Genomic DNA, 27894 nt, shown 5'->3' on the forward strand with positions numbered 1-27894 from the left:
ACCTGCTGTGGGAGTGCAGCACTGCTGTGGAACTATGGGCAAAGGCCGGTTACTTGCAATTCCTACATTTGCCAGCAAGGGAGTGTGATGATTGAATGAATTGTTTATGTCCACTAGATGGCAGTCACGAACATAGGTGATTGCATAAATGTAAAGGCCCCAATAAAAGTAAGAAAATCCCCCAGTTCTTAGGTTTGGAGTAATCCAGTTAAGATGTCAAAAATGTAAATATAACTATAAAAACTGTCGCTTTAAAAATAATTCCCAGGCAGAGTTATCAGTAAGGACGAGAGAGAACAGGATAAGCTCTCTCAGCGGCGGATGATCAACTGATTTAAACACCTGCTCCACTGATGACTTGGTGTGTGAGTTGTCCTCTTTTTGTGCTAACGGAACCAAAATACACCGAACTGCGTAGCACATGTTAAGGTTATTAAAGTCAATACCAGGCTAGCAACAGTTAGGCTAACATCACTGACTATTCACTTTTTCAACATTTTCTCTAAATTAAAACTTTTTCCTCATCTATTAAATGTGAAACTTTTTAAACTTATTATCTATGGCTATCACGGAGTTGAATTATCCGCTAAATATTGCATTATTTTTTCAGATTCTTTGCGTGATTGTAGTATTTTTCTGACCATTGATATTCCTGAGTCAATGGCAAGTAATGGGGCATGTGTGGCGCACGATAATATCCAGTTCAGTACTATTCATCATCCATATACAGAAATGTTGCCTCGCGCTCTGTCCTCTTGCACATGTCTCAGGTTACATTTTTTGTTGCGTTCAATGTTGTCGGAAAAAATAGATTCATGCGCTTACTGTCCGATTTGCAATAACTATTTTTACATGACTATGTCACCCCAATAGATCCGCCCCTGGACTACAGTCTCTTCCGCACCTCCTCCCTCTGCACGTACCTGCCTGTGAGATTATTTTAGCCAGATAAACATTCCATCTTCCACCACCTGCGCTGTTTATAAAAGAAGTCAGGGCGGTGCCTTGGATATTTTTATATTTGGCTAAATGTGGACTGTATAACTTATTTCGCTTAAGTTTATATTTATAGTTTCAAATCTTCTGTCTTAGGGTTGTGGTTTATGGTTCCATTTTTAAGTGGTTGTTTGGTTTCCTTGTGCGCATGCGCGTCGGAGGAATTTCCCGTCTGTTCAAAACCAGGGGAGGGAAAGCAGTTATTTCCTGTAACCGTAAGTTGTGCTTTTCTTATTGTCATTGTTGTTTCCAGGGTTTTCATGAAAACATAAAGTTTACATGGAAACATATTCTGAATGGTTTAATGCTGGATAAGCTTACGCATTCGTCAACGAACGTGTGTGAGACCAAACTCGGTTTGAAAGTCATGTTTTGCTTTGCAAGAGTTACCGATAAGCCAGCATTGGATAATAAGCGCTACTTCATTTAGTTTGTTAATTTTGACAAACTATTCTTGCTACAACCTACATTAAAAGTCGAACTAGGTTTCTTTTCTGATTCAAAATGCGGCTTTAATGGGGAATGGTTGGGTCTTTTTAGTCTCGGTTTTCTCTGGAAGCTGGGATTTCATTGCCACAATATGAGGCTTATTAGATTGAAACGTGTTTCAATCTGTTTGTGATTATTTACCGAAGCCAACTGCATCGTTTTTACCTTGTTTCTATGCAGAAACAACGCACCAAACACGACAAAACGTTGTGCTTATTGTTATAGAACATTATGAACCAGCAGCAATGCAGGGGAAAAGGTCTGGAGAAGCTTAAAGAAATGCTAGCTTCTAAAAAAAGATTTACAGCAGAGCATCTTACCGCAGTAAAGTTATTATTATTATTTTTTACCATTTAAACAAAGTAATCACAAACAAGTAAGACGATTACAACAGTGCAACTCTGTAGAGGGCATAGTAAAGGCAGATTACAAAATGGAAATACAAAGTAATATTGATAAGAAAAAAATATTTTTATATAATTAATAATAATGAAACAATAACTAAAATAGCAACAACGGGATTCATATGTTAGAATTGATATACATCGGTGGGCAATTCCATTAATATTGTGTGATAATCATGTGATTCAATGTTTCAGAGATTTCAAGTATAATTGGAATCCAGATAAAAAAATGTGAAAAACCGGGATGATCTCAGCACTCTTTGTTTATGAATAAAGAATTTTGCCAAACAAAATATTACAGTAAGTTACAACAGAGTTCTATAGTTTTGTTTTTTAATAACACTCCAAAAGTTACCATACCTCTAGAAATAGATTCAGGAAGTGCAATTTTTGAGTTGATCCACCTTTCTAATATCTAGTTCTTTTTTAATTTGTTTACTGAACGAGATAGAAAATTGTCTGATCTTGAAATCAAGAATTCCCATTTTTGAACAGGACTATTTAAATTTTCAGAGTCTTTAATATTTTAGATTAATTATTTGATTTTTTTTGGCAGTAGGTGTCATTTTTAAGGACACTGTAGTAATTTTCTACTATTTACTTGTGCCTGATTTTCAGTTTTGAGGTTTCATTTGTAAGGAAATAAGACTATGGTCAGTCAACGGTGCAGCAAAGATATTTGAGTTGATTTCATTGGTCAATAATTCATTTGTTACAACCCAATAATCAAGTCTTGATTTGCTATTTGATCCAAACCCTGAAAATTTTATACAGTTGGGATTAAGATGACGCCACACATCAACTAGATTTTGTTCATTGCAAAAAATTTTAAATATTTTGTTTGGGTAACTTGAGTTATGTTTAGAAGACCATTTATCATAAAATTCATCAACAAGGTTGAGATCCCCACCGATTACAACATTGTTTGTTGAGTAAAATGATTTTAGGTGATCTAAATTTAGGGTTATTTCTTCTAGCAATAATTTGTTCAGGTTTAGATTATTATCACCATATATATTTAACAAAATAAGTAATATTCAAACAGACAGTGAGGAATAACCAGTGACCATTTTCATTCATTTTACTTGAAATTATCTGACATTGGAAATTCTATTAGAAGAATAGCGACCCCTTATTTCATGACTCTTGAAGAGTCATGAAAGAGTCATCTCCCCATTTACACCAAAAAATGCTAAATTCTTGTTTAGAATGAGTTTCCTGTAAGAATATTATATTTGCATTTTTCCCTTTACAAAATAAAAAGAAACTTACTTTTCGTCAAATTTCTTAAGCCTCTTGCATTAACAGAAATGAATGAAAGTTCACTTTTCAAGTTGAACATAAAAATAATAATAATAATAATAATAATAATAATAATAAGGAAATAAAATGAAAGGCTGAACAGTATTTGAATGGGTTTTACTTGAGAATAAATTCAACTGTAGGTAGCAAAAACTCCTGAACTGATAAAATTATCTCGAGTCAGAAATGTCTTTCAGAGCTATTGTGTCCTTAAAGAGTAACTCGTTGTCTGTTGATGAAGGCATGTGGACCTTTGAACACCACCTTTATCCCGGCTCTCCTTGCTTGCTCTACTTTGGGCCACACAGCTAGTCGTGCTTCCCGGTCTTCTTTGCTGAGGTCCTCAGAGAAACGGATGTTGAGCTCCCTGCACATGAGTTGTTGCTTAGTGGATCTTTTGAACTGACCTCCTCGTCACCCTTTGTCTTCTTCTGTGGTACTGGGGCCTTGCACGGTGATGTTAGGGCATTTTTAGTCCCTTTGGCATCGGTGTCCATACAGTAGTCGTGTGTTAGTAGAGCCTTGTTAGCTTTGCTGTTAGTTTTGCTGTTAGCCATTACTGTTGTTGTTTTCCCTTGCTTGTAGTTATATTTCCCGTTATCACTGGACACTTTAAGTTATTATTATTAATTTACGACGAAACTTTTTTGTGTCTCGTCTGGACTTCATAGATGTTCAGCTACTTATTTAAGGAGTTCGCTACCCAGAGCTCATTACTCGCATCCACTACCACCTTATTCCGATCACGCTACCACGATAAAGCTAGCCGCCTCTTCAAAAATGACAGCAAAGTCAGCCCACACTTGATTTTCACATGCGCGATGGCACAAGAACTCTACCCTCATTTACCAGTTTCTTTCAGAATTTAAGTGCACATTCGGTTCATGTTTGATGTATTAAGTAGATTTCCAGATGCTTCAAAAGTTTAGGTTTTGTGTTTATGCCGTTGCAAAAGGAAATTATGTATCTGAAAATAAATTAAAATTAGGGAGGCTCGGATCAGGTTTTTCGCTGCTGATTCCGATACCGATCATCCACGAGGCCAATTTCTGCCAATCGCCTGTTAATTTTCCACTTTAGGTATAAATGATACTGTGGTACCTGGCAAAATAGAAAAATGATCTGTCAATAAATTCACAAAATTTAGACATAATAGACATATTATTATTATATATATTTTTAAGTTATATGCTCCATTTTTAAGCAGCATATAACTTAAAAGTTCACTATCTGGTGGAGAATGAGTGGCGCTACATCTGTGAAATATTACTAATTGCATTTAGCAGCGGTCCAAGAGCGAGAGCAGAACCAGCATCTTATACTGCGAGCTAGAGATGGGTAAATGAGGTGTCATGACCCATTTCATAGCAAAACTGTGTTACTGTATCACTGAATACTGACACTGCTGGACATTAAAAATCCCTACAGGCAACGTAGTTGATTTGATGACTTGGTCTAAACAATAGGATTTAAGTCATTGTATTTTATTGTATATTATAATGTCATATCTTCAGTTAAATTCAAAATATATTTGATATACTTAGATACAGTCGATAAATAATGTGAACATGTACCATAAAGTGAAAATTTAAGTGAACTTGTTTGGAATGAGGTTTCTTGTGGACTGCTTTTCTTTTTTATTTATTAACAAATTTTCATTCAAAAATAACATTTTCCAAAATTTTGAAATTTAGTATGTTATGTTTTTTGACACAACCTCTCCTGCTGTAGAAAAAATTAAGTAAACAATACATTTATGTAAAATAATTTATAAAAAGCAACTGAGTAATTTGTAGAAAGGGTGAGTTTATCCTAGGTGTATCTGGGACTTCATTCTGATGCCTGTCCCTATGATGCCTCAGCATTGAGGAGGTGGATTTATTTAAATAAGACATTTCTGTCAAACATATGCCACACTTAACCTGCAGAACATAACATGAAAGTAAAAAACTAAAAGTCAATTTCAGCTAAATTTGGATTCAGATAGATCAACTAGAAAGAACCTGATGAAACAACAACCAAGTGATAACCAAGGTCTTATTTTCTGATGTAAGAACAAAATGGTCCCAAAGTATGAAACCTTTCGTTTGCTTTGAGGCTGCTCTATAGTTGACGCTGTACCGTAAATTATCAAGAATTTTTTTGGGTAAATGCATTCCGTTGACAGATTTGCTTCCTTATAAACACAGTTTGGCCCGCCAGTGTCATTTCGAAACAGTTCCTGTATCAGTCACGTGACTTGTTGAAAGCAATATGCGCGGTTTTGTCCGACGCATCTGAGTTTCAGGTCTTGTGCAAAATTCGGTTCTCCTGTGAAAATCTGTTCCCCGTGTCGGGAGAGCGCATTACAGCCAGACAGGCGAATGAGGTGGATCTGAAAAATTTCATGTCGCTTCTGATCGATTTCTTGGTAAAACAACTCATATAATCATGTCAAGGTTCTAACATTCAGTTTAATTGACAGTGTTAAGAATTAAAAGAGGAATAACTTGATTAAGCTCGTTAATTCATTCCTGTGATCCCGGATTCTTGAGCCTCAATATGCGCAGGGAGAAAGAGCAATCATACGACATCAGACTTCAGATATCCAGAGTTTTATCCAGAGAAAATCAATGCAAGAAGAATGTTACAATAAGCATCTTACCTAGTGTTAAGAATTATAAAGAGGAATAACTTGATTTAGCTCGTTAATTTATTCCTCTGTCCTAGGTTCTTGTGTCTGTGTACGTGTGGAGGGAGAAAGACCAATCTTACGACGTCAGACTTCAGATATCCAGAGTTTTATCCAGAGAAATTCAATGCAAGAAGAATGTTACAATAAGCATCTCACCTAGATTATCAAAAGTCCAAGACATGACAAAACAGAAACAATTAGCTGAGTAAAAAGGGAAAAACAGAAGATGCATCCTCTGGGAAACTTTCACTCAGCACAAAGAGACTCGAACTTCTGCTGTGAAACAAACCATTTTTTGAGAATGTGTATTCTCCTCATTTGAATATATGCATTAGGAGGTGTGTTTTTCCTTTGTGTGGGCTGTCTTAAATGTTAATTTTATTACCTCCTGCTAAAGAGCCCCAAAGGCAGATATATGGATTGTCAAACTGGGTCTTTGCCGTACCAGGCGTCTCCTGCAAACTCTCCCTGAGCTAAATTTAGTCTGTTTTAGTTTTCTGCCTCAAATGATTCCACAAGAAAGTAGTTTGTATTTTTAACCAAGCTTGCACAAAATGTAATGCTAAATAATGACTATAAGTTGGATCTAAGAAGTAACTAATTCAAAACATGCTTAAAGAAATATAGTTAATTCTAATATAGATAAAATTATTTATAAAAAGTTTTAAGATCCTAGTGAACTTTTGAACCATGCTAAGGAATTTGTTAATTGCCTCGCAGACAGACTCCCTGTCTAAAGAGATTTAAGGAGTCTAGGCCTGTCTTTTCTGTCGACTCCTCCCTAAGAATTTATATACGTTCAGAGAGTGAGCCGTTGTTTTAGTTTGGATTTGTATCTAAGTTTATCTTAACCTAAAAGTTAACTTATGTACTATTGTGCTACTTTAAAATTCTATTTCAACACTAGATTATCAAAAAGTCCAAGACGTGACAAAACAGAAATAATTACACGAGTTGAAAGAAAGAAAGCAGAAAATGCATTTTCCGGGAATCGCGGACTTGGGCAGAAAGCAATTCGAATTCTCTGTTGCAAACGAAAACTTTTATAAGCCTGTGCCTTTCTCTAAATTTAAATATATGCATTAGGAGGTGTGCCTTCCCTCTGTGGGGGCTGTCTTAATGTTAATTTTATTACCTCTGCTAAAGAGCCCCAAAGGTAGATATATGGATTGTCAAACTGGGTTGATAGGTATTTGTGAATCTAAATAGAAGATTTAGATTCACGGCATTAATTTAGATTATACACGGCATTAATTTGCCGTGTATAACACGGCAAATTAATGGTGCTCAGAAATAGTCCAAATTAGGATGTATTTTTGTTTTTTCCCTCCTTAGGGAAAGTTTCTGTTCTGCTCACAGTATTCAATTATGATGCATTAACTGATCAGTACATTATTGCGAGGGAACGCAAAAGTTTTGCGTAGTAATGCAAAAGAAAAAATTTCCCCCATGTTGCTGGAGGGCTCCGTACATAAACAACACATTACCGATGATTTCTTTCACTTCATGGTGACTCAAAAATATTTCTAGAAGATGCACAGTAAATGGCATGAAGGTGTGATGTGTATTTCAAAATGAGAGCCCATCAAAAAAATTTTTAGTTTTAAATTTTTAGTTTTCCAAAGTTGACATACACATTGCTGAAAAAGTCTCTGTCACCAGACACATATCTTAGTTGAGGGTGACAGAGGGACATCTCTAGAAGGCACCCAGCAGATGGCATACAGATCTGATATGTAATAAGAGCCCATGAAAATAAAATGGTTTAGGTCAGAACTTAGGAAAATGGTTTCCTAAGTTGTCATGCTTATTGCTGAAAAACACTTTTCAGTGACTTCTCTCACTTCTGGGTGGTAGAAGGACACCTCTAGAAGACACCCAGCAAATGTGATACTGATCTGATGTATAATTTCAAAATAAGAACCCATTAAAATAAGGCATCATATTTTTATGGGTGCTGAGGAAAATCTCCCCCACCCATTGGTATTATGAGAGGGAAGGGGGGCAATAATAGCAGGAAACTTGCTGTCATTGTACCTGGCACCGGATATTTCAGGTACAATAGTAACACAAGCTTACTGCTCCAGATACTTCGTTCCCAGTCTAAAGCATTGTCTCTCGAACTTTATGCAGTTGCATTTTTACAATATAAAAACCTGCAGGATAAATATGCCCTGGTGATCAACTTCTTTGGTCAATATCAACATCAATTTATTTTTGTAAAGCACTTTAAAAACAGGTATTTACTGCACCAATGTGCTATACAGTTTTCATAAAACTATAGATTAAAACACATAAGAGCACAGATTATAAATAAAAACAAAATAAAACAGGCAGGACAAATAAATTACAATGTTTGACCTTATGGAAATGCTGTAGAATAAAAATTAGTTTTAAGGAGTGTTTTGAAGTGTTCCAGACTAATCAGTTATTTTCAGGTAGATGTTTTTCCGGTTTTCTTTTGAATGAAGTTGTTTTCAATTTGGAGCGCACCGGGAGCGAATTATGTGATGTATTATAAATGTATTTATTTTTCCTTATTATTATTTTGTATATTTCAAGGATTTGAGTTAGAAATAATTGCTTCACAACATTGAAGAGTAAGTTGTTCCACACATTAAAAGCAGTGACAGCAAATGCCGGGTCTCCTCTGCTTTTCAGTCTGATTCTCGGAATATGTAAGAGTAGTTTATTATTTGACAGAAGTATTCTAGAAGTGGAATGGTCGTGATGAAGGTCTTGGAGATAATGGGGGGCTATGCCATTTATAGCTTTAAAAACCAAAAAGAGAATTTTAAAATCAATCCAATAAGAAACTGGCAGCCAATGCAGAGAAGCCAATACTGGTGCTACCTGCTCTCATTTCCGGGTTCAGGCTAAGAGTATAGCTATTGGATCATTGAAGCTATTGGATCAGTGAAGGCATTAATGCCTATACAAGGCAAATGTCACAAATATTGACCCAAAATATGGGATGGCTGATGTATCAGTTGACCTCGACTGATCTCCAGGTTTAATTTTATCAAAATTGTTCTACCTCAACAGAGCAGCTGTGCATGGCAAGTAAAAGAAACCTCTTTTTGCCCTCCAGCAATGTGCGCATGCATAAAATTTCTGGATATAAACAATAACATTTAATGTGCCTACAATTTATTTATTTATTTACGTTTATTTGGTAGGGACAGACACACATTGACATAGACAAACTGAACTAAACAGCAGTTCCATGTTTGCGTCATAGTGCAATAGCAACAGCTAATTCGCAGCACTTGTCCCTAGATGGGCTTTTAGAAAGTACCTTTAAAAATTGAAGTGATAATCATTTAAAATAGCACAACATAATGTTGACAACATCTACAGTGAACATAAAACATTAAAAATGGATACAATTCAGTTTTTGACATAGCGAGTTTTGTTTGTTTTTTGAACGTACTAAAACTGGATAATGACTTTAAATAAACAAGAAGTGAATTCCAAACTGCAGATCCTCTCACGGACAGAGCACTTTGAGCAAAAGTGGTTCTTCGAAAGGGGACCTTACAATTTCCATCTGAAGCCGCTCTAGTATATCTGCTATGGCCCTGCATCTCTGTATGCAATCGCTTAATGATGTAGGTGCATATCCGTTTAAACACTTAAAAATGAATTTTAGAAGATTATAATTTACAAAATTAGGAAAGTCTAAAATTGGCCAAAATGTGACAATGATGAAATCTGATTAGCTTTTGAGAAAAAACCTTTAAAGCCCGATTATAGAGACTTGCTAATGGTTTAAGTATAGTTTGACTTATAGAAGACCAGACAGAAGCTCCATACAAAAATGTGAGAGGATTATTGAGTTCAGAAACATCTCTGTATAGTGAAGTGTTAAACAATTTAAAATAATTTTATAACAGTTTATATTTAATATTTATATTTCAACATGGCTCCTTGTGACGGACGAGCCGTCACGATCTGAGAGTCAAGTAAAGAGTCCGTGTTAGCAAATATATACAAACATGCACAGTTGTCAACTTACCTGTTTCTTTTCCTTTTAGTTTGGATTGAGGTGGTTCATCATGGGTGCACACGCGGTGTTCTCGTTTGACGTTCATTCTAATCGGTTATTTTCAGGTAGATGTTTTTCCGATTTTCTTTTGAATGAAGTTGTTTTCAATTTGGAGCGCACCGGGAGCGAATTATGTGATGTATTATAAATGTATTTATTTTTCCTTATTATTATTTTGTATATTTCAAGGATTTGAGTTAGAAATAATTGCTTAGTTTTGTTTGTTTGTTTATTTTGTTTTGTTTCATGGGACTTCCTCTGGGCGTAGCCTGTGGCTACTAAAGCAGGGCTCTGTTTCACAGAGGTGTAGTCTGCACCTAGACGCGAGAAGTGTCACATTGGAGGTGGTGAACTAGGACTTGAAGGTACTGCTGTGGTGTTTTGATTTTTAACTCATTTTGGACATTTTTGTAAATACCTTGCATTGGCCGCCTTTGATTCACTGTTTTGAAAGAAAATAAAATTCATTAAGATAATCTCTGGCCGTGGTCCGTCAATCTTTATGTGTGGTGGCCCAAGTCATAGAAGAACCCTATCACACATGGTGTCAGGAGTGGGATTATGGCAAGCCGGAGAAGAGGATCTCGTTTGGAGAAGCAAAGATATGGTCTTTGATCACATTCAAAGATGGAAGAGCAGATGCCTGACAAAGAATGGGAGAACATGCAGACGTCGAATGAATCAGATGAGGAAGGTGAAACAAAGCCTGGCCCCAGTGGATCAAGTGTGTTTGGCAGTGAGTTTCTCACTTTGATGAAGGACTTTATGGCAGGTCAGCAAAAGCAAGAGAAAGAGCTGCTGAAGGAACTGCAAAATCTTAGGATGTCTTTGCAGCAACCACAGCAAGTACCACGTCCTCACTTTCAGCCAGCAGTTGGTGGGACAGCTGCGAGATTAAGTCGAGGCCATGCTAATGTCAGGTATTATTGAACCTTCAAACTCTGAATGGTGCTGTCCAGTGGTCATTGTGTGTAAGAAAGATGGCTCACTGCGGATTTGCATTAACTTCAGAAAGCTTAATGCAGTTTCAGGGTGGATGAGCTGCTGGAAAGGATTGGAAAAGCAAAATTCATTACCACCCTTGACCTGTGTAAAGGATACTGGCAGGTTCCATTGGAGCCTTCAAGCAGACAGTACACAGTATTTCGTACCCCTTCTTGTTTGTTTCAGTTTACTGTCATGCCATTCGGTCTGCATGGTGCTCCAGCCACCTTCCAGCGGCTAATGGACAAAGTACTGCAAGGAAGTGAAGACTACGGCGCTGCTTACCTCGATGATGTAATCATTTACAGCAATAGCTGGGAGGACCATGTCACACATCTAGCAAGAGTGTTGGAAAAGATTGGAGAAGCAGGACTGACACTAAACATATCAAAGTGTGTTTGGGCACAACAGGAGACTAGATATCTGGGTTACCAGCTAGGGAGAGGGGAGGTGCGACCACAGGTGGACGAAGTTGAAGCAATCCAAAAATGCCCTCGTCCTCGAACCAAGAAGGAAGTGCGGTTCATCGTGGGTGCACACGCGGTTCTAATCGGTTATTTTCAGGTAGACGTTTTTCCGGTTTTCTTTTGAGTGAAGTTTTCGATTTGGAGCGCACCAGGAGCGAATTATGTGATGTGGTGTAGTCATCACAATGTGCTGGCAGTCTCTATGGAATGAACCCCGTCACACTCCTAAAATTTGACTGAGCATCCAGAATTATTCCTAAATATTTTTCTTGTGATACTTGTTCAATAGGATTCCCATTGATCTGGATATTCAAGGACTGTAATGATGTTTCTTGATTGAAAAGCAAATACACTTTGTTTTCTTTGTACTGAGAGTTAAGCAAGGATCATTTAGCCATGATGATAATCTCTGCAGGCTGTTCTGAAGTTTTTCACTGACTACAATACTACTCTTGTCCGATGTGTAAACAATGGTATCATCAGCATACATTTGCAAGATAACTTCAGGACAAATTTCAGGAAGACTGTTAACATATAGACTAAAAAGGACTGTACCTAGGATTGTTCCGTGTAGAATCCCTGCTGCTATTTTGCAGAACACAGATTTACTTTTATTAATGGCAACACATTGTTCACGATCTTTCAGACATGACTGAAACCAAGACAACGATAGTTCTGACAAATTAAGAGTTGAAAGTAAATTGTGATCAACCGTATCAAAAGTCTTTTTCATGTCAAGAAAAATTGCATCAGTGATTTGTCCCCTATCAAGTGATTGTTTAACCTTTTCAAGCAATAAACTTATAGCAGTCTCTAAGGAATGATTACATCTGAAGCCAAACTGAAGAGGATGCAGAAGATTGTTACTTTCTAAATACAATAGTAGTTGTTCTAGAATAATTTTCTCCAGCACTTTTGCCATGACCGGAATGAGACTTATAGGCTTGTAGTTGCTGATTTCATTGGGACTTCCTGATTTAAAAATCGGTTTCACCAAAGCTTTTTTCCATGCACTGGGAAATTGCCCTGTTCTAATGGAAATATTAACTATGTGAGTTAAAGGTTCTAAAATATTGCTGTATTAAAAAAAAAACAATGTAGCATCTAAATTATACATATCCTTTGCATAAGAACTGCTTAAGCTGTTGATAGCTTTTTGAATGTCAGAGTAATGAATTTCATTTATCTCAAACAAATTGGGACACTTTCTTTTGTTTTGTACCATGTATATCCCTTGGAGCTGGTTGGAACTTTGATGCCAAGTCTTTAACTGAAGAGAGTAAAAAATCATTAAACATTGTTGCTAGCTGAGAAGGATCAATTACAATTTTTTCCTGCTACTACAAATTCATATTTGTAATTAGTGCGTGCATTATTGGGATTCAATTAACTGTTTAATTGTTTCCAGATCGTCTTACCATTCCATCCTGCTTCTAACAAAACATATAATATTAAGCTTTAGATTTGTACATATCTTTAACTACTCTGTTCCTCAAACTTTTAAAAAGCAGGCAATCTGTGGTTCTTTTGTTTTTAAGAAAAGATTTTAGGGTGTAGTCTCTCTTTTTTATTAACTGCCGAATGTCCACCGATCCCCAAAGTAGCTGTATTTTTCTTTGTCCCTTCATTTGAGTTTTAAGAAACGTATTTGTAGTATTACAAACATTGAGAGTATATGTACTGCAGAAATAATTTATCTGATTCTGGTTTGAGACGTCATCCCAATTAACCCTTTCAAATTCAGCCTCAAATTTCGGTACATCCTTTCTTGGAATTTGTATTACAGTTTGTTTCAGTGTATTATAATGACTGACAAAACAATTTCAATGTAATTTTCTTCCGATGAGAGTGACATTGTGGTTGGATAAGCTGCACACTAAGTTATTGGCTTTTATAATTTGACCAGGTTTATTTGAAAAAATTAAATCTATTGAGGTTTGACTGTTTTTAGTGATACAAGACGGACCATTGATTAACTGATGATTAACTCTTTTTTTTTTCAATATAAAAAATAATAATATATTATTAAAATTCAAACTCTATCCTTCCTAAAACATGTATATCCAGGTGCATCAGTCATATTTGTAGGAATGTTATCAGTTAGTCAGGTTTCACTTAGACATAAAAATCCAAGTTAGATCCAATTAGCAATGTTCCTATTTCCTCACATTTGGATATGAGACTTCGTATATTTAAATACCCATACTTTTAGGTTTAAGTGCAGGGTGCCAGATCAAAAAAACAGTTAACAGTTTGAAAAAATCAATAATGTTTTTGTTTGTTTATTGCCTCTGTATGTAATGTCTTTAGCTTACATGGGTCCAGAATACATCTCTTGGTCTTGTTGGAATTGGCTATGAAGTTGTATGTGTGTGTATTTCTACATAAAAGACCTTCAGTCTTAGTATTGTGTGGATAATACTAATATAATGTTTGCGCTGCATGAGAAAAAAAAAAATTGTGGTTTTTATCCCATCCCAGGTCACCATAACATCATGACTGTGTATGTTATGTCAGCGGGGTCAGAGCCAGGCTCCCAGGTACCATCACATCTGACTAGGATTTCCATGGCTCTCCTCTGCCCAAACACTAACTACAACAACAAAACAGTCAAGGTTTGTTTGAGTCACCATTTGTCTTATTTTGCTGCCTGGAAACCTCTGAAGTTGATTAAGATGTACTTTCCTTGTCTCTGCTTTAAAGCTGGGTTATGTAACATTTATTAAAAATGTTTTTTTTTTTTTTTTTTTTTTTTTTACGTAGCTGTTAAAATTGTCTTAATGCCCTGAGAGTATATTATGAAACTCATAATCCAGTTTTTCTGCCTTCTCCCAGTGCGAACTACATAAATAAACAACTTGGTCAGGAATAACCAGTAAGAGCCCAGATGAAGGTCTTTGCTCTGTCAATCAGGCTCTTGTCACACTGCTCACATTCTCCCCTTGATTTCTGCTAACTATCTAAAGGTGGTAGTTAGCATTCTATATTCTGCCACCAAAAATTCTCAGGTTAGTTAGCATGGCCAATAATGATGACCGATAAAGGATTTTTCTGATATGTTTAAGTTGTTTGCATTTAGCAGTGTATGCATGACGTTGATTGTCAACTCAAAAACCGTCCTCATAGCTCTGATTGGTTGTTTTTGACCAGCAATGGTGCCTTTGTTCAGGCATCAATAGTATCACTGGGAGGAGGTGGAGGAGATTGAACTTTTCACAGGTTATCTGTATCATATTCGTATGTGAATTTTTTATTTTTTTAAGTTATTCCAGCTTTCAGCTGTCCCAGTGAAGTAATCACATTAAGTTTCAGGCTATGAGTTGGAAAATTCAATCCAAAGCTTCCACATATAAATAGCACAAAGTCACTACTAGTTTTGGGATTTGAAGGAGAATGGGCTCTAAAGTGGATTAAGGTTTGAACCGACGGTGCTGTGTATGTTGTTCTGATCTGTGCATGTTTTCTTCTTTCTTGATCAAAATTTGGAGTTGATAACACTAAAGCAAGAGAATGATTTCTGTCTCTCTCATTTAATTTCCGCAAGCTACCTGACATCCCTACATGTTTCTCTCATATTAATACAAGTTGACAAGTTCTAACTGGAGTTTCTGTAGTAAGCTCTAGTAAGAACCAATCATATTTGAGGATTTATGACAGTGTGTTTTCTTTTCAAGGGTGAAGTGATTCATAAAGGGCCGCTTGTGAGGGCAGCAACTGCTGACTTGATCCTGAAAACCATCATTCATGGTAATCATTTCATTAGCATCACTCTCATTCACTGCAGTTGATGGAAGCTGTTGCCCACATAGAAGTCATTGGTCAGGGGAGGTTATCAGCTTGGTTCCAGTCTCTGATCTGTCAACTAGTGTGCCGGTAAAACTTGAAACTAACTATGTTTCAGATATTAACCCCATGGTTCCTGGTGCACACTTTTGGTCAGCTGGCTTAAAATGTGTCCCTACAGGAATGACAAATCCCTTTCCCTGGAAATATATTGGGCCATGAAGCAAACACAGACATGATGCCGAAACTAAATCCTGATGCAAATCACAAAGGACTTGAACATGTCAGTCTGTAACAAGGAAGGTGTCACACAGCTCTCACAATCGTCCCAACTACTGCAGTCATTCACACACCTAAAGAACATCCCACACAGATGTAAATTACCGGAAGCAACTTCCTCATATGAACCGAGATACAGACACACTATTATAAAAGCTCATTTCTATAGCTTTGGGTATAGCATCAAATGCATCAACCAAAAGTGTTTGTAACATTGGAAGATTAAGCTGTAAAGTCAGTAGACTAGATCCAGATTGTCATCAGTGACATCAGACAGTTTGCAGAGAAAGCGAGGCATGTATTCACAAAGAATCCCCAGACTATTAGTAGTTACTAGTGAGATAATTTTAGGAGAAATATTAGAATCTTTGGAATGCTAAGATTTGTGACTGGCCAACATGACTCTATGAACAAGTCCCCCTGAGGGTGTTTTCAATTATTTATAGATTCTGAAAGTGTTTTACAAAGATATCAAAAAAGAAAGGAAGGTGATATGGCCATTTCAGTGTTTACACTCAGAAAATTAAATTTCAGAGAAATCAACTCTGAAAGTTTCTCCCTAAACCTGCTGAGCAATTTGGGGGTGTTAACAAATACTGAATGTTAGCTAATTATGGGAACCAAATCTTCAGGATCCATTCACTTCAAAAAGATACATTTTTGACATTTACATTTTTCTAAGAACAAGCCATTTTATCCATCATAAGGTTTTTAAGTGAAATTGACAAAAAAATATTTGTCAATTTCCAGAAGTCTTTGTTCATCACCTTATTTGCCTCGATGAAGGTTTATTCTGTAGGTCTTACTGTGTACTGCTTAATGTGTAAATTATATAATCTGAACCGTTTCAGTTCAAATGTTGCAAATTACAACCACAGTATTTTCTTTCAGACAAAAAGATTATGCATTTTCATAAATTATAACATTTCAAAATATAAGTGTCAAATACCTTTGTAGTTCCTTATTACAAGTACTGTATGCATTAATAATATTTTATGGCTATTTGTAATTTAGAAGCATAATAAAAGAAAATTAGGCTGGAGTTGCTTTGGCAGAAACATAAATCTTCTTCTGCACCATGTTGTGGTCTGGCTCTTGAAACAAAACTAAGGGAACCAATGCATATGATAACGTAAAATTAGATTTATTTAAAAAAAATCATGGTTGGCTGGAGAAAAGAGGGCAAAAAGTGGGAGAAAGGAGAGAGAGTGACAAAAGGAGAGAGAATGGATGGGACAAGTGATGCAAAAAGAGAGAGAATGGGTGGAGCGAGTGAGAAACCACTGCTGGATCTTAAGTTGTTCTGGAGTCACTGGCCAGCTGACTTCATTTCCAATCAGCACCAAATGAGAGCTCTGAAACAGAAATGTTAGAGACCCAGAGTAAGATAATCACTACACATAGAGAACTCATCTAGTTAGAAATTTATATTTCTAGAATTTTATAGCTTTGTTTCATTTTCCAACAAGGTTGTGAGCTTCTCTCTTTATTATAGAGTTGTCTGTGAACTTGAGCTCTTGTGGAATTAAACAATGCTTAAATACATGCTAGATGATTTCTCAACTGGCAGGGGAACAACTTTTTTCCCCTCAAATAAGCAGAAGAAAACAACAAATTTAGGATGTTTATACAATGTTTTCTTTCAGCCTGCAGAAAGCCTGATGTAAAAAAATTTTTTTTGAGGTATTACAGGTACTCGATGCTGTTAGTCAGCATGGGTTGCACCATCTTGTTACCATCATATCACACTCTACACAGTCACTGCAGTACAGTCACAGGCCTGGCAGGCTTAGGTCTGTGTCCCTGTGCCATACTACATATTTTAATAGTGTTCTAATGTGCTATACAAAGAAACCTGACTTACCTTGAAACATATTTATTGATTTGATGATTTTTTTTAAAATTATTATTCTATTTTTTCAGAGAAAGATGCTACGCAGAATGTCGACTGTCAGAGAATGTCCATAAACATGATCATTTTTGGAGCGTTAGCTGAGATCTTCAGCCACATAGTCAACCCAGGGGTATGTTTGTGTAATAATCCAGCCTCATCCCATCCAGGTCTATTAAGGCACTGTTATTTCTAATATCAACAGGTCCAGTTCAGAGTGTTAGCCAGGAACTGGAGAACTGGATCCTTAAAGCTGTTGTAAAGGAGATGCTCAACCAAAAATAACTTATTTTTATGTTTTATGACATGTTGTGGGCTTGGTTCAAAGATATATTTTAATGGAGAAGTAAAAAGGTCTTTTATGCAGTCTGTTAACTAGGAGATCTATACTGTGTTTCAGAGTTCCCAAGGGAACTTTGACATGCCGTTTGTGGAGAGGTCACATAAAGTGCCAGATCTGGGTTCCCATGTGCAGACAAATGTCCATTCAACTTCAGCAGATTTCATTGAAATTTGGATGGCAGCAGGCTACCTCAGGCCAATGTGCAATAATATTAATGATGGCTAAATGACGATGGAACCCCTCAGGTGGGGTCTGGGACCCCACAATTAATAGTTCGATCACATTAATGTCCACATTAACTGGATCAAAATGTCTTTCTGGCATTGGGCAAAGGACCTGCAATGCTTTCTAACCCAAGCCTTTGTCTTAGGTGGCTCCTGATAAAGTTTAGATCAGATCCTAACCCAACTGAATTTACAGACCTGAGTCCAAAGTAAATATTGTTATGTTAGCTTAAATTGCTAGACCTCTTTTAACTTAGTAGTGGAACTTCTGTTTTTAGCTTTTGTTTAGTGTCTTACAACTCCATTCTGTCACTTGTGTGATTAGGAGGAGCAGAGCAGAGCGAGGTCATGTGTACATGCAGTGTGTTGCTCTTGATGCAGTCATATCTTCTGCACATTATGTTCTTTCTTCAACACAGTGAACCGCCTCCTTCTCTATTTAGACTGTAATTAACACATCTTTATGCCGAGCATTCTTGTTTTGTTCCCTCTTTATTGTACGCATTAAAGGCTTATTAAAAATGTGTCATTGAAGTTCAATTCGATCTAATCAACAAGATCCGATTTTGGTTTGGGTTGGACTCCAGTGTAGAGCTGTTAGATGCTCTTAAAATAACTTCATGCCTGTGTGGGAAATGCAATTAACTGTGTGAAAAGACCACCGAGAATAACTGACCCAAATTCAAATTACTGAGCAGGTCAAGAGAACGTCCTAAAGCTGCAGTGACAAGCCTACAGACCCTACTGGTCTGCCACTAAGCAGACAGGATCCTGGATGGAGATTCAGGATGCTCCATCCTTCCAACAAATGGATCTACCACTGGGTTGCATTTAGGTTCTCACTACAAATATTGTCTCAAGACACTTCAGAAAAAAAAGCTAAATTTAGGCCTGTTTACGGTTTGCTGGAAAATCCTTGGTAAACTTAGAAGCTAATGTCAGGGGTTGGTGGTCCACCCTTCCAAGAGGAAAGGGAAGTGGTGATTGTAAATGGTGCACTGCTGTAACCCAGGGTTTCCCAACCCTGGTCCTCAAGGCTCACTGCCCTGCATGTCTGAGGTATTTCCTTGCTTCAATACAGCTGATTTCAATTGATGACTGATAGACAGGCATTTGTTGAACTGCAATCAGTTGAATCAGGCACATTAAAGGTGAGTCAAGAGTGGCTAAAACATGTAGAACAGTGTGCCTTGAGGACCAGGGTTGGGAAACACTGCTCTAACCATTACGTCACTTGACAGCTTCACAGGAGAGTTTTGCTATTATTATCCAGTATCTCAGTTCTTGCATAAGGTGCTTTTTCCTGGCTTTAACAATCACATCAATATATTATCAACTCAAACAGGTTTTATTTAAGGAAATGCATTAACCAAAGCCTAAAGATGGTTCCAAATGTGAAAGACAATCTGTGATTGAAGTATTTCATTTATTCCTGAGCAAATTGGTTTGAATGTTTAAAGTTAAGCCTTCAAACCATAATAGTTTTATTTAACTGTCTTATCTGAGATCTGGAGAGTATAATATTTGAAAATGAATAATTTGCTTATATTCATTCATTGAGAAATGTGCTGTACACATTTGAACATTTTAGAATCAAACTAACATTTCTTTTTTTTACTATATAACAGCCTTTACTTCAAAAGTCTGTTATATAGTAACAGACATCAGGAGTAAAACATGGCTAAAAATCAAACTTCGACTCTGGTTATTTTCTTTGCTGCTCTGTGCTTCAAACTATTTTGGTTGCTAGGCAACATAAGTAACGCTGAGATGGAGGTTCCTCCTCAGACTAGACCTTCAGCTAGCTGAAGGCTAGACCTGTCAGAATTCACAGCTTCTCTCTTCTGGTCTTCGATATTTGTGGCCTGCAAAGGACCCGTCCTCCATAGACCAGATTCAGGATGCTCCACCCTGAATTCAGACACTCCTCTCATCCAGAGACCTGGGAGACACAGGCACGTGCACGGAAGGTGCTTGAGCCCCTACCCTTTTTTATCTTTTTATCCTTAATGCCCCTAGTGGCCTTTTGGAGGATCCTCCCCCCCAATAAATTTTTTTTTGCATGTGTCAGGAGGTCTGCTTATAGACCTCAACCATAATATTTACTTAAGTAAAATAATTTAGCTAAATAAATTACTCTGGCCCCAGAGGTCCAAGGCTTCATATGAGGCTTCATAAGTCCAAGGCTTCAGTGGAGGCTGGACCAACTCATGTCTCAGATCAAATGTCTTCCAGGTTGAATTTCTCTGTTCAGCTTGAGGTCAGCTTACAGATCAAACATGACAACCTTCAGTTGTCAAAGCTTCTGATAATCCGTGCCATTGTATCTCCAAGGCTTCACAGATCCATGTCTTGAGTCTGTCCCCTCTGGGAACCTGGTTGTAGTTTCCTGTTGCTGTCTTTTGTTCTGTTTCAGGACATACTCTGGGTCTCTGGCTTCACTGTGGGGAAATCTCCAACAGCGAATAAGGACAAGCTCCACCCCTGTAACCTGCTGCTGTCAGGAGAGGATGCATGTATCTATGTAAGGACGTTGATTATCATCACCTGTCCAAAATTTCTTCCACTCTGGATCTAACACTGCACACATTCCAGGCTCGTGAACTCTGGTGTGTGTTTACTTCTGGTATTTTATTGGCACAAACTCTTCTCCTGATGTTATCTCCAGGTTTCCAAGGAGAGACCTCCTGAGCCCAGATGCCCACTGGCCAGCAGGGTGTGCTCCTTGACTCCTGCTGAGGTGAGTCAAGAGTGGCTGTAACAGTTAAACAATGTCTTGTCTCCCTCTCTCTTTCTCTCTCTGTATGTGTATATGTATGATCAGTGATGTGCAGTTTTTCATAGAACGACATTAATACTTACATTTCCAAGTTTCTTTGAGGAGTTAACGGAATTGAGTGACAATGGCAGCGCGGCTATGGATAGCATGTAAAAGTAGAGTCCTTTTGACCTCTAGCATTGTGCACATGCGCACAATTTCCATATGTAAATAATAACATCCAAGGTGTATTTGTGAATTTGATTAAGTCAGTGCGATGAACCTCAAAGCATGTACACATGTACATTAATATGTAATGTGTACACATTTCATATTTGTATATGTGTGTATGTACTGTATATGTCTGTTTCTAAATGAATGCATGAGAATAAGGACAGACCCCATTGTGATGGGCTGCAACTATGTGCTACTTTGTGTTTCCTCTCAGGATCTCAGAACCCCCATAGCTCCTAAGTACACATATGTGCGTCTGGATGAGCTGAAGAACATGGCGGTGGTGAATGTCTATGGAGTGGTGGTGTTCTTCAAGCAACCGTTTAAGAGCCGTGGCACAGGTCAGTGTCCCAGCTTGACTTCGAGACCAAAAGTTAACACCTAATGAACTGTAACAAAATGAAGAACTACTTCAACAGAACTAATATAATCATCATTAGGAGTGAAAAGTTTCTCTCAGAGCCTACTGCTACGTGTTGATGTGCAGATATGTGCTACATATGTCTGCAGTATGTATATGCAAGCATATACATACACACATGTACACATATACATCAGTGACTTGCGTTGAGGTTCGTTGCACTGACTTAATGTGCAGATGATGAATATATCCTGGTCATCCTTATCATCTTAGTCATGTGTATTTGCTTTTTTCTATGATCCAGTTTAGAAAACAAATCTTTTAAATAATCGGAGGAGCATATTTCATCTTTAGCTGCCTGCTATTCTTTCTGCTGCTCCTGTCTTTCCTTGGATAAAGGTTGAGCGGTTCCCCAGACTTACCAACAAGTTGAATGGTTTGATTATATCTTAGCTTTTTGTTGATACATAAGAACCTTCGCTCTCTCGGGGTTAGATTATGGCATAAGATAGAAACTAAATAAATTTTAAAAACAAGAATTGGGTTCTTGAAATTACTGTGGATTGTTTTTAATCCCTGCAGGGTCAAAATTGTACATACAGGGACAACTCAAGAAATTAGGTTGCTATGAAAAAGTTTGATATATTTCTTCTGGTCATTTCAGAAAGTGAAACTCATATACTTATAACATTGTCATACAAGGTCATATATTCCAAGCCTGTTTATGTTTTAATTTTCATGATGATAATAATAATTAGAGTTCCAAGCCCGCGGGAGCGAGTAGATGGCCAATGTAAGGCATGGCCGTTCACCTGCTCCCATTCGGAGCAGGGAGCCCTATTGTTCCCCTGGAACTTACTACTTTTATTTGGTGTCCAGATTTAGGACCCACACCGCCACTCAGATACACATATTCAGGCATAGGTGGCGCTATGGTAAAAACCGTGTTTCACCTTACAACTCCATAACATAAGTCCTATTGTCAAAATTGATGCGGGCAACATTTCCTAGAATGATTCTCCAACAGATGAGTCACTATCCAGACCGTAAACAAACATTTACGGTTTGGATAATTTCTCACCAGAGATTCAATCTTACCCTTTGGGATTAACTCTGAGACCAATCTAACCTAGCAAAATATATGTGCTAAGGAAGAAACAAAAAATAGGTAAATTTTAATTTTTATTTATTTTTTTTATTTTTGCCCCCTAATTACATTCAGTGTGAGATGGACTTTTGTGAGTTTTTTGGGTCATGTCAGATTCTGTCTCTGGAACTGTCCCCTGGAGGCTATTTTTCCCATTGTGTTGTTGAATTATAAAATCTGACCTTAAGCCTAACCCTGGGGTTTTCTGTAACCTCCTGGTTTCATTGACACTCTCTTCTCTTCCATGTTTGGATCCTGGTTCCTGTGGTCTGTAGCCAGTCTGTAAGGCTGGTGGCGGTCAGTGACTTCCTCTGATCTACTCTTGAATTTCTTGAGATGGGAGCCTGATGTCAGTTGGGCATCTGCCAAGCCTGGCAAAAATCAGGACATTATGTGCCTTGAAAAATAAAAAAACAATTTTTCTAAATATTTTTTTAAAAATATTTTTTTTATTTTTGGAAAGGAGTGTTATATTTTCATACAGGGCCAGCTTGGTCTGGAGAGCTTTTTTTCTTACATAAAATCATCATTTAAAAGTTATTATTTCTTAAGGTTCTGTATTACTCTGTTTGTTGGTGTGAACCATTTCAGTGGGACAGAAACTAAAAGGGAAGCCATCTATTGCTATTATTTTCTGTCACACTGGTTTCCATACAAGAGGGCTGAGCTGCAGCTTATCATACTTCTATCTCCACAGATTACTGCTCCAGCCTGAAGATCACCGATCAGTCTGACCATAAGATCGGCTGCACCATCTTCTGTGAGAAGCTGCAGGACCACCCCAGAATCTTTCAGACTGGAGACATTGTCCGCATGCACAGAGTCAAGGTCCGCAGATTACTATTTTCCATCAAATGAATACCCACAAACAGTCTCAGGTGCATACTGTCTTATCGTGACGGAATACACATGAAACAGACTCAGATATGAACAACAGTGGGTATAGAAAGTATTTTCACTCTTCTTTTTATTGCAGGCCTTTTCTAAAATCAAAGAAGTTCATATTACTTCTCATGAATGTACAGAAAAAAACAAAAATGTAGAGATTTTCACTATTTAAAAAGAAAACTGGAAATATTACATGGTAAAGTATTCAGACCCGTTGCTCAGTATTGTGGAGATGCACCCTTGTGAGCTAGTATAGCCACAAGTCTTCTTAGGAAGACCTGGATTTGGGGATCCTCTACCATTCTTCCTTGTAGATTCTTTCCAGTTCCGCCAGATTGGTGAAACCTTTTTCAGGTCTGTGCAGAGGATAAAAACAGCTGGGTGTCATGAGCAAAGAATTATGAAATAGGAGTTAAATTTATGGAAGATATTGCCAAGGGAGAGAAGGTAGTTGATAAAAAGAAGGCGTCCCAGGTCAGAGCCCTGGGGCACACCTCAAGCCACGGGTTGGATGAACTGAGTGCTGTGTGATACCGATGTAAGAGTCTGTGGAGTAGGATTATGTGAGATGATATCAAAGTCTGCACTGAGATCAAGAAGAATGAGAAGAGAAAATAAACCGAGTACTGCCTCAAGGAGGGTGGTGAGGCACTACATCACCTCTAAATGGTATGTATGGTCTTTGTCCGCCTTGGCCAGATTCGCTTTCCATTAGCAAATCCAATGCGGCTTAGCCCAGCTGTTGTCAAATTTCAGTACCTGCTTCAGGTGTTGGACTAGCTGAACGGATTGAGGTACGGCACCGAAGAGATTTGATTGACACCTGATTTCTTTTGCTGATTGGTTTGTGATTTACGTCACTGAAAACTCCAAATCAACCGCTCATGCTGCGCCCCTCCAAAATGCTGCCCTGGGTGGTTGCCCAGAAACCGGCACTCGTTGCAGACATCAGCGGAAAATTGAACACAACTGCTCACGAACACCCCACAACAATAAGGAATAGACCATATAAATGGAAATGTTCACTAACTGAACCGCACTGAGGCAGACCACGATTGTACCTGTTACATGCAGGCTAGTGGAAAAGCGTCTTTAGTGATTCTGATTGGAACAAATCCTGTGCTGTAATCGAGGTGAAAACTGGACTGGAATTGTTCATAAAGACTTTTCTTGATTAAATGGAAATTAAGTTGAGAGCCAACTTTTTTTTCTAGAATTTTGGAGATGATGGAAGGTTAGAAATAGGGTGGAGAGTGGTAAAAATTCAGGTTTTTTAAGGATAGGAGTAACAACTGCAGTTTTGAAGCTAGTACCAGAAGAAAGAAAAGCAAATGGTGTTAGAAACCATTGGGAGACGTGAATAAAGACAGTTTTACAAGAACTGTTGGGAAATTATCTAATCAACACGTGGAGAACTTAGATTTGATGTTAGGTTTATAAACTCCGAAAAGATCACAAGGACACAAAGACTTGTCTTTTTCAAAACGGAAGAAGCATGTTTTGAAAAACATGCTTCTCCTGTTCAGTTAACTCCGGCTTGTTGACTCAAATGAGAGCTGGCAGTCCTTCAATATTTAATCGCTTCAGAACATAGGCATTGCTGTCAGTTATAATTCAACAGCACAGGCAAGTACACTCAATGCATTTCATACATGACAGCCTTTTAAGACGACTTGAAAGTCAGGCCTTTTACAAAGGATGTTTTCAGGTCTCTTATCCTGTCACAGCTGTGAAAACATCTGCACATTGTCTCGAAACTTCTTTAGGAAAACACACATCTTGCAGAAGTACAAAAACACAGCAGATAAATCAGTAAACAAATGATAAAATGTATCAGCATTTTCATAAGCATCTATTTCAGAAGCTCGATGGAGGAAGCTGAAAGGTAGAAAATTGCTGACAGAGGGGAGGAGACTCATAGAATAAAGAGGTTGGAGATGCAGGATGAAGTTGAGTTTTCCTGATTTTATCGTCATCATGTATTTGAGATAACTGGAGGTGTCATCTGAACAGAAGTGTGAGGGAAAAGAATTGGGGGGGATGAAAGATATTGTTTAACAGTGAAAATAGGATCTTGGTGTTACTTTCGCTAAGCAGATTTTGTTTGAGAGATAAAAGTCTTGCAATGTAGTACAATGACATGTACATGAGTAATGTACATGTCCTTGTGGGTGCAGACCTGATTTTTTTACATAGTGGTTCCAATAAAGCTTTGGAATGTGACATCACTGCTGTAGAAGTAGTCTGCGACGCGGTGGCTGATGAAATATGAGTGCCATCTTGAAGGGCCATAAACTTAACCGACAAAAACGACTTTCTCGTAGATTTTTTGAATCTAAGTTAGTTAAAATAATTTAGCAATGGTACGAACTTGCTGCATTATTGGACGTAATGTCTGATCACATGACTGAAACGATAAAAAGATGGAAAACAGACTGTTTTCATGCCTGGAAACTAACACGAGGGGTCTAAGGTGTCGGAGCTAACAAAAAGAAGGCAAATGGCATGGATATCAATGGTGAGATGTCCTGGTATTGCGTTCTCAACATCCCAAGATACCTACAAGTTTGTACCAGACATTTCCATTTTGGTGAGTGTCTTTCTTGATGTTGTCATAAATATTTGCTATGATTTTGTCCTGGTATAGTCACGTTTAGTTTATGTTGAGTTCATGTAAGTGGGTCAACCTAGTTTAGGTCAGGCTTATATTTTTTATGTAGTATAGTCCCAAGTTTTGACAGTGGACATCCTTGTTATTCCATTACTGTAAAGTAAATTATCAAAGTTTATAGTGTCATCATATTTAAGGCAGTAATGCTGATGTGAGTACCTGAGAGTACCTCTTCAAGGCAAACCATTGTATGAAATGGATGAGATCAATCCAGACACTGAATCTGGGTCACTGCGAGGTAAACGCCACACGTGGCTGTATTTGCCACGTCAAAGAGGCAATACAGCATCGTAGTTGAAGGCCAGGAAGCAAACACCAGGTGGATCAACAAGTGGGGGAGCAAGTCACAGAAACTGTGTCAGAAAAATCAGAAGAGATAAATAATGAAAAAACAGTAGCGGAAGCCACACAAGAGGAGTGAGTTCGAGAGGCTGAAGAGGAAACCCCAAAAGAGAATGTCAGCAAGGCTTCAAACTGAAGAGGAACGTGAACCAGCGACAAAAAGGCAACAAATAGAATGCTACTTGTGTGAACAGAGAAGAAAATCTGTTACAGGAGAATAAGGAACTCAGGTCAGAGTTGAATAAAAAAAACAGCTGGACAAAGATTTTCTTAAGGATAACAAAAAAAGTTAAATATACAGGTCTTCCTTACTTTGTCATTTTATCATTACAGTTAACACTGTTAGGTCTTTTCTCGTAGCAACAGAAAAACCTCTACAGTTTCAAATGGTTTTACTTACACTACATTGATCTACCTGTAAAGCATTTTTGCCATCTTTTTAACATAAATCTCTGAACAAAACCGTTTGGTGACATTTAAGATGTGTTGTATGCACACCTTAAGTCCATGGTAAGCTGGCCTGAGAGGCATGGTTTACATAATGCCTTCTCAAGTTTTGGAACCATTGGGAAAACATGTAGCAGTTATTGTTGATGTTCAGAAAGACCCTCAAATTTAAAAGCAAGCGCACAATCCTTCTCTCACTGCAAAGGACTATGAAATACCTAATACCCAAGAATAGGAAAAGGGGTGGACGTGCATCAGACGAGCACATAACAGAAAACTGGCATTCTCTCCAATTTATTACCTGGGGATATTCTGTAAGCTGACAGAGGCTTGGATATTAAAGACGGTGTAGGAATGATGTGCACGGAGGTTAAAATGCCATCATTCACTAAATGAAGAGGTCAGCTTGATGCTGAAAATGTTGAAGCTCGTCTCAGAATTCATATGGGAAGAGTGATTAGTTGCATGAGAAACAAATACAAAATGTTGCACAGAACTAATTAGGTTGCTGCTTACATGAGAGGGTGAAGAGGTAACACTTGACAAGATTGTGTATGTGTGCTGCAGCTTAGTGAACATGTGTTCTAGTTTGGTTGTAAAACCTAATGAAAGTGAAACTAATGCTGTACTGATATAAAGTAAAATGAAGATCAGAAAAAAAGATTATTTTCTGCACTCATTATTTTGAAATATTTGTACAGCCACTGGCACTGTTTTGTGTTAAATGTAGATAGTAAAAAAAGAAAATTGTGTTTGTTCCACTTATTTTGTATTGAAATATTTGAACGGTTGAATATTATGGAAGTGGCTGTTTTCTCTCATTTAATAAATCAATGTATCAATAAATCAATTTATGAAACATTTGATTTAAACACTTCAAGTTGCATATAAACAGGTAATAAAGTGATCACATTTTAAGTAAAAATTTGATATTTAAAATATTTCAGGTAATATACATTAATGAAATATATTTTGAAATAAATATTTTAAAGTAAATAATTATATAATCAGACATTTTGCAATGAACATATGATGGAACAAGATAAAAGAGCCCATCTTTAAACATTTGATGTATAATTAGACATTTCAAAGTAAAACTTAAAGGTGACAAGTGAACATTGTGAAATATATCACATTTTATGCAAATATTTGCTGTATTTAA

At 37.4% G+C, this 27894-nt stretch overlaps 1 protein-coding gene across 2 annotated transcripts in view; it reads left to right on the forward strand.

Moving 5' to 3' along the window:
- The first annotated feature begins 1144 nt into the window (after window positions 1-1144).
- pot1 (protection of telomeres 1 homolog) overlaps window positions 1145-27894 on the forward strand; it is a 38680-nt gene continuing 11930 nt past the window's right edge. The window contains exons 1-8 of one of the 2 annotated variants that reach the window (XM_055022731.1): window positions 1145-1211; window positions 13846-13979; window positions 15039-15111; window positions 17350-17450; window positions 20301-20408; window positions 20553-20624; window positions 21091-21217; window positions 23082-23212. In XM_055022731.1, coding sequence (XP_054878706.1) covers window positions 1145-1211; window positions 13846-13979; window positions 15039-15111; window positions 17350-17450; window positions 20301-20408; window positions 20553-20624; window positions 21091-21217; window positions 23082-23212 — 813 coding nt within the window. Of the gene's footprint in view, window positions 1212-13845; window positions 13980-15038; window positions 15112-17349; window positions 17451-20300; window positions 20409-20552; window positions 20625-21090; window positions 21218-23081; window positions 23213-27894 lie in introns of those variants that run through there. The other variant, XM_055022732.1, reaches the window with a different exon arrangement.

The sequence above is a fragment of the Poeciliopsis prolifica genome, unplaced genomic scaffold, assembly GCF_027474105.1.
Source record: "Poeciliopsis prolifica strain line A6 unplaced genomic scaffold, Auburn_PproV2 SCAFFOLD089, whole genome shotgun sequence".
Classification (NCBI taxonomy): Eukaryota; Metazoa; Chordata; class Actinopteri; order Cyprinodontiformes; family Poeciliidae; genus Poeciliopsis; species Poeciliopsis prolifica.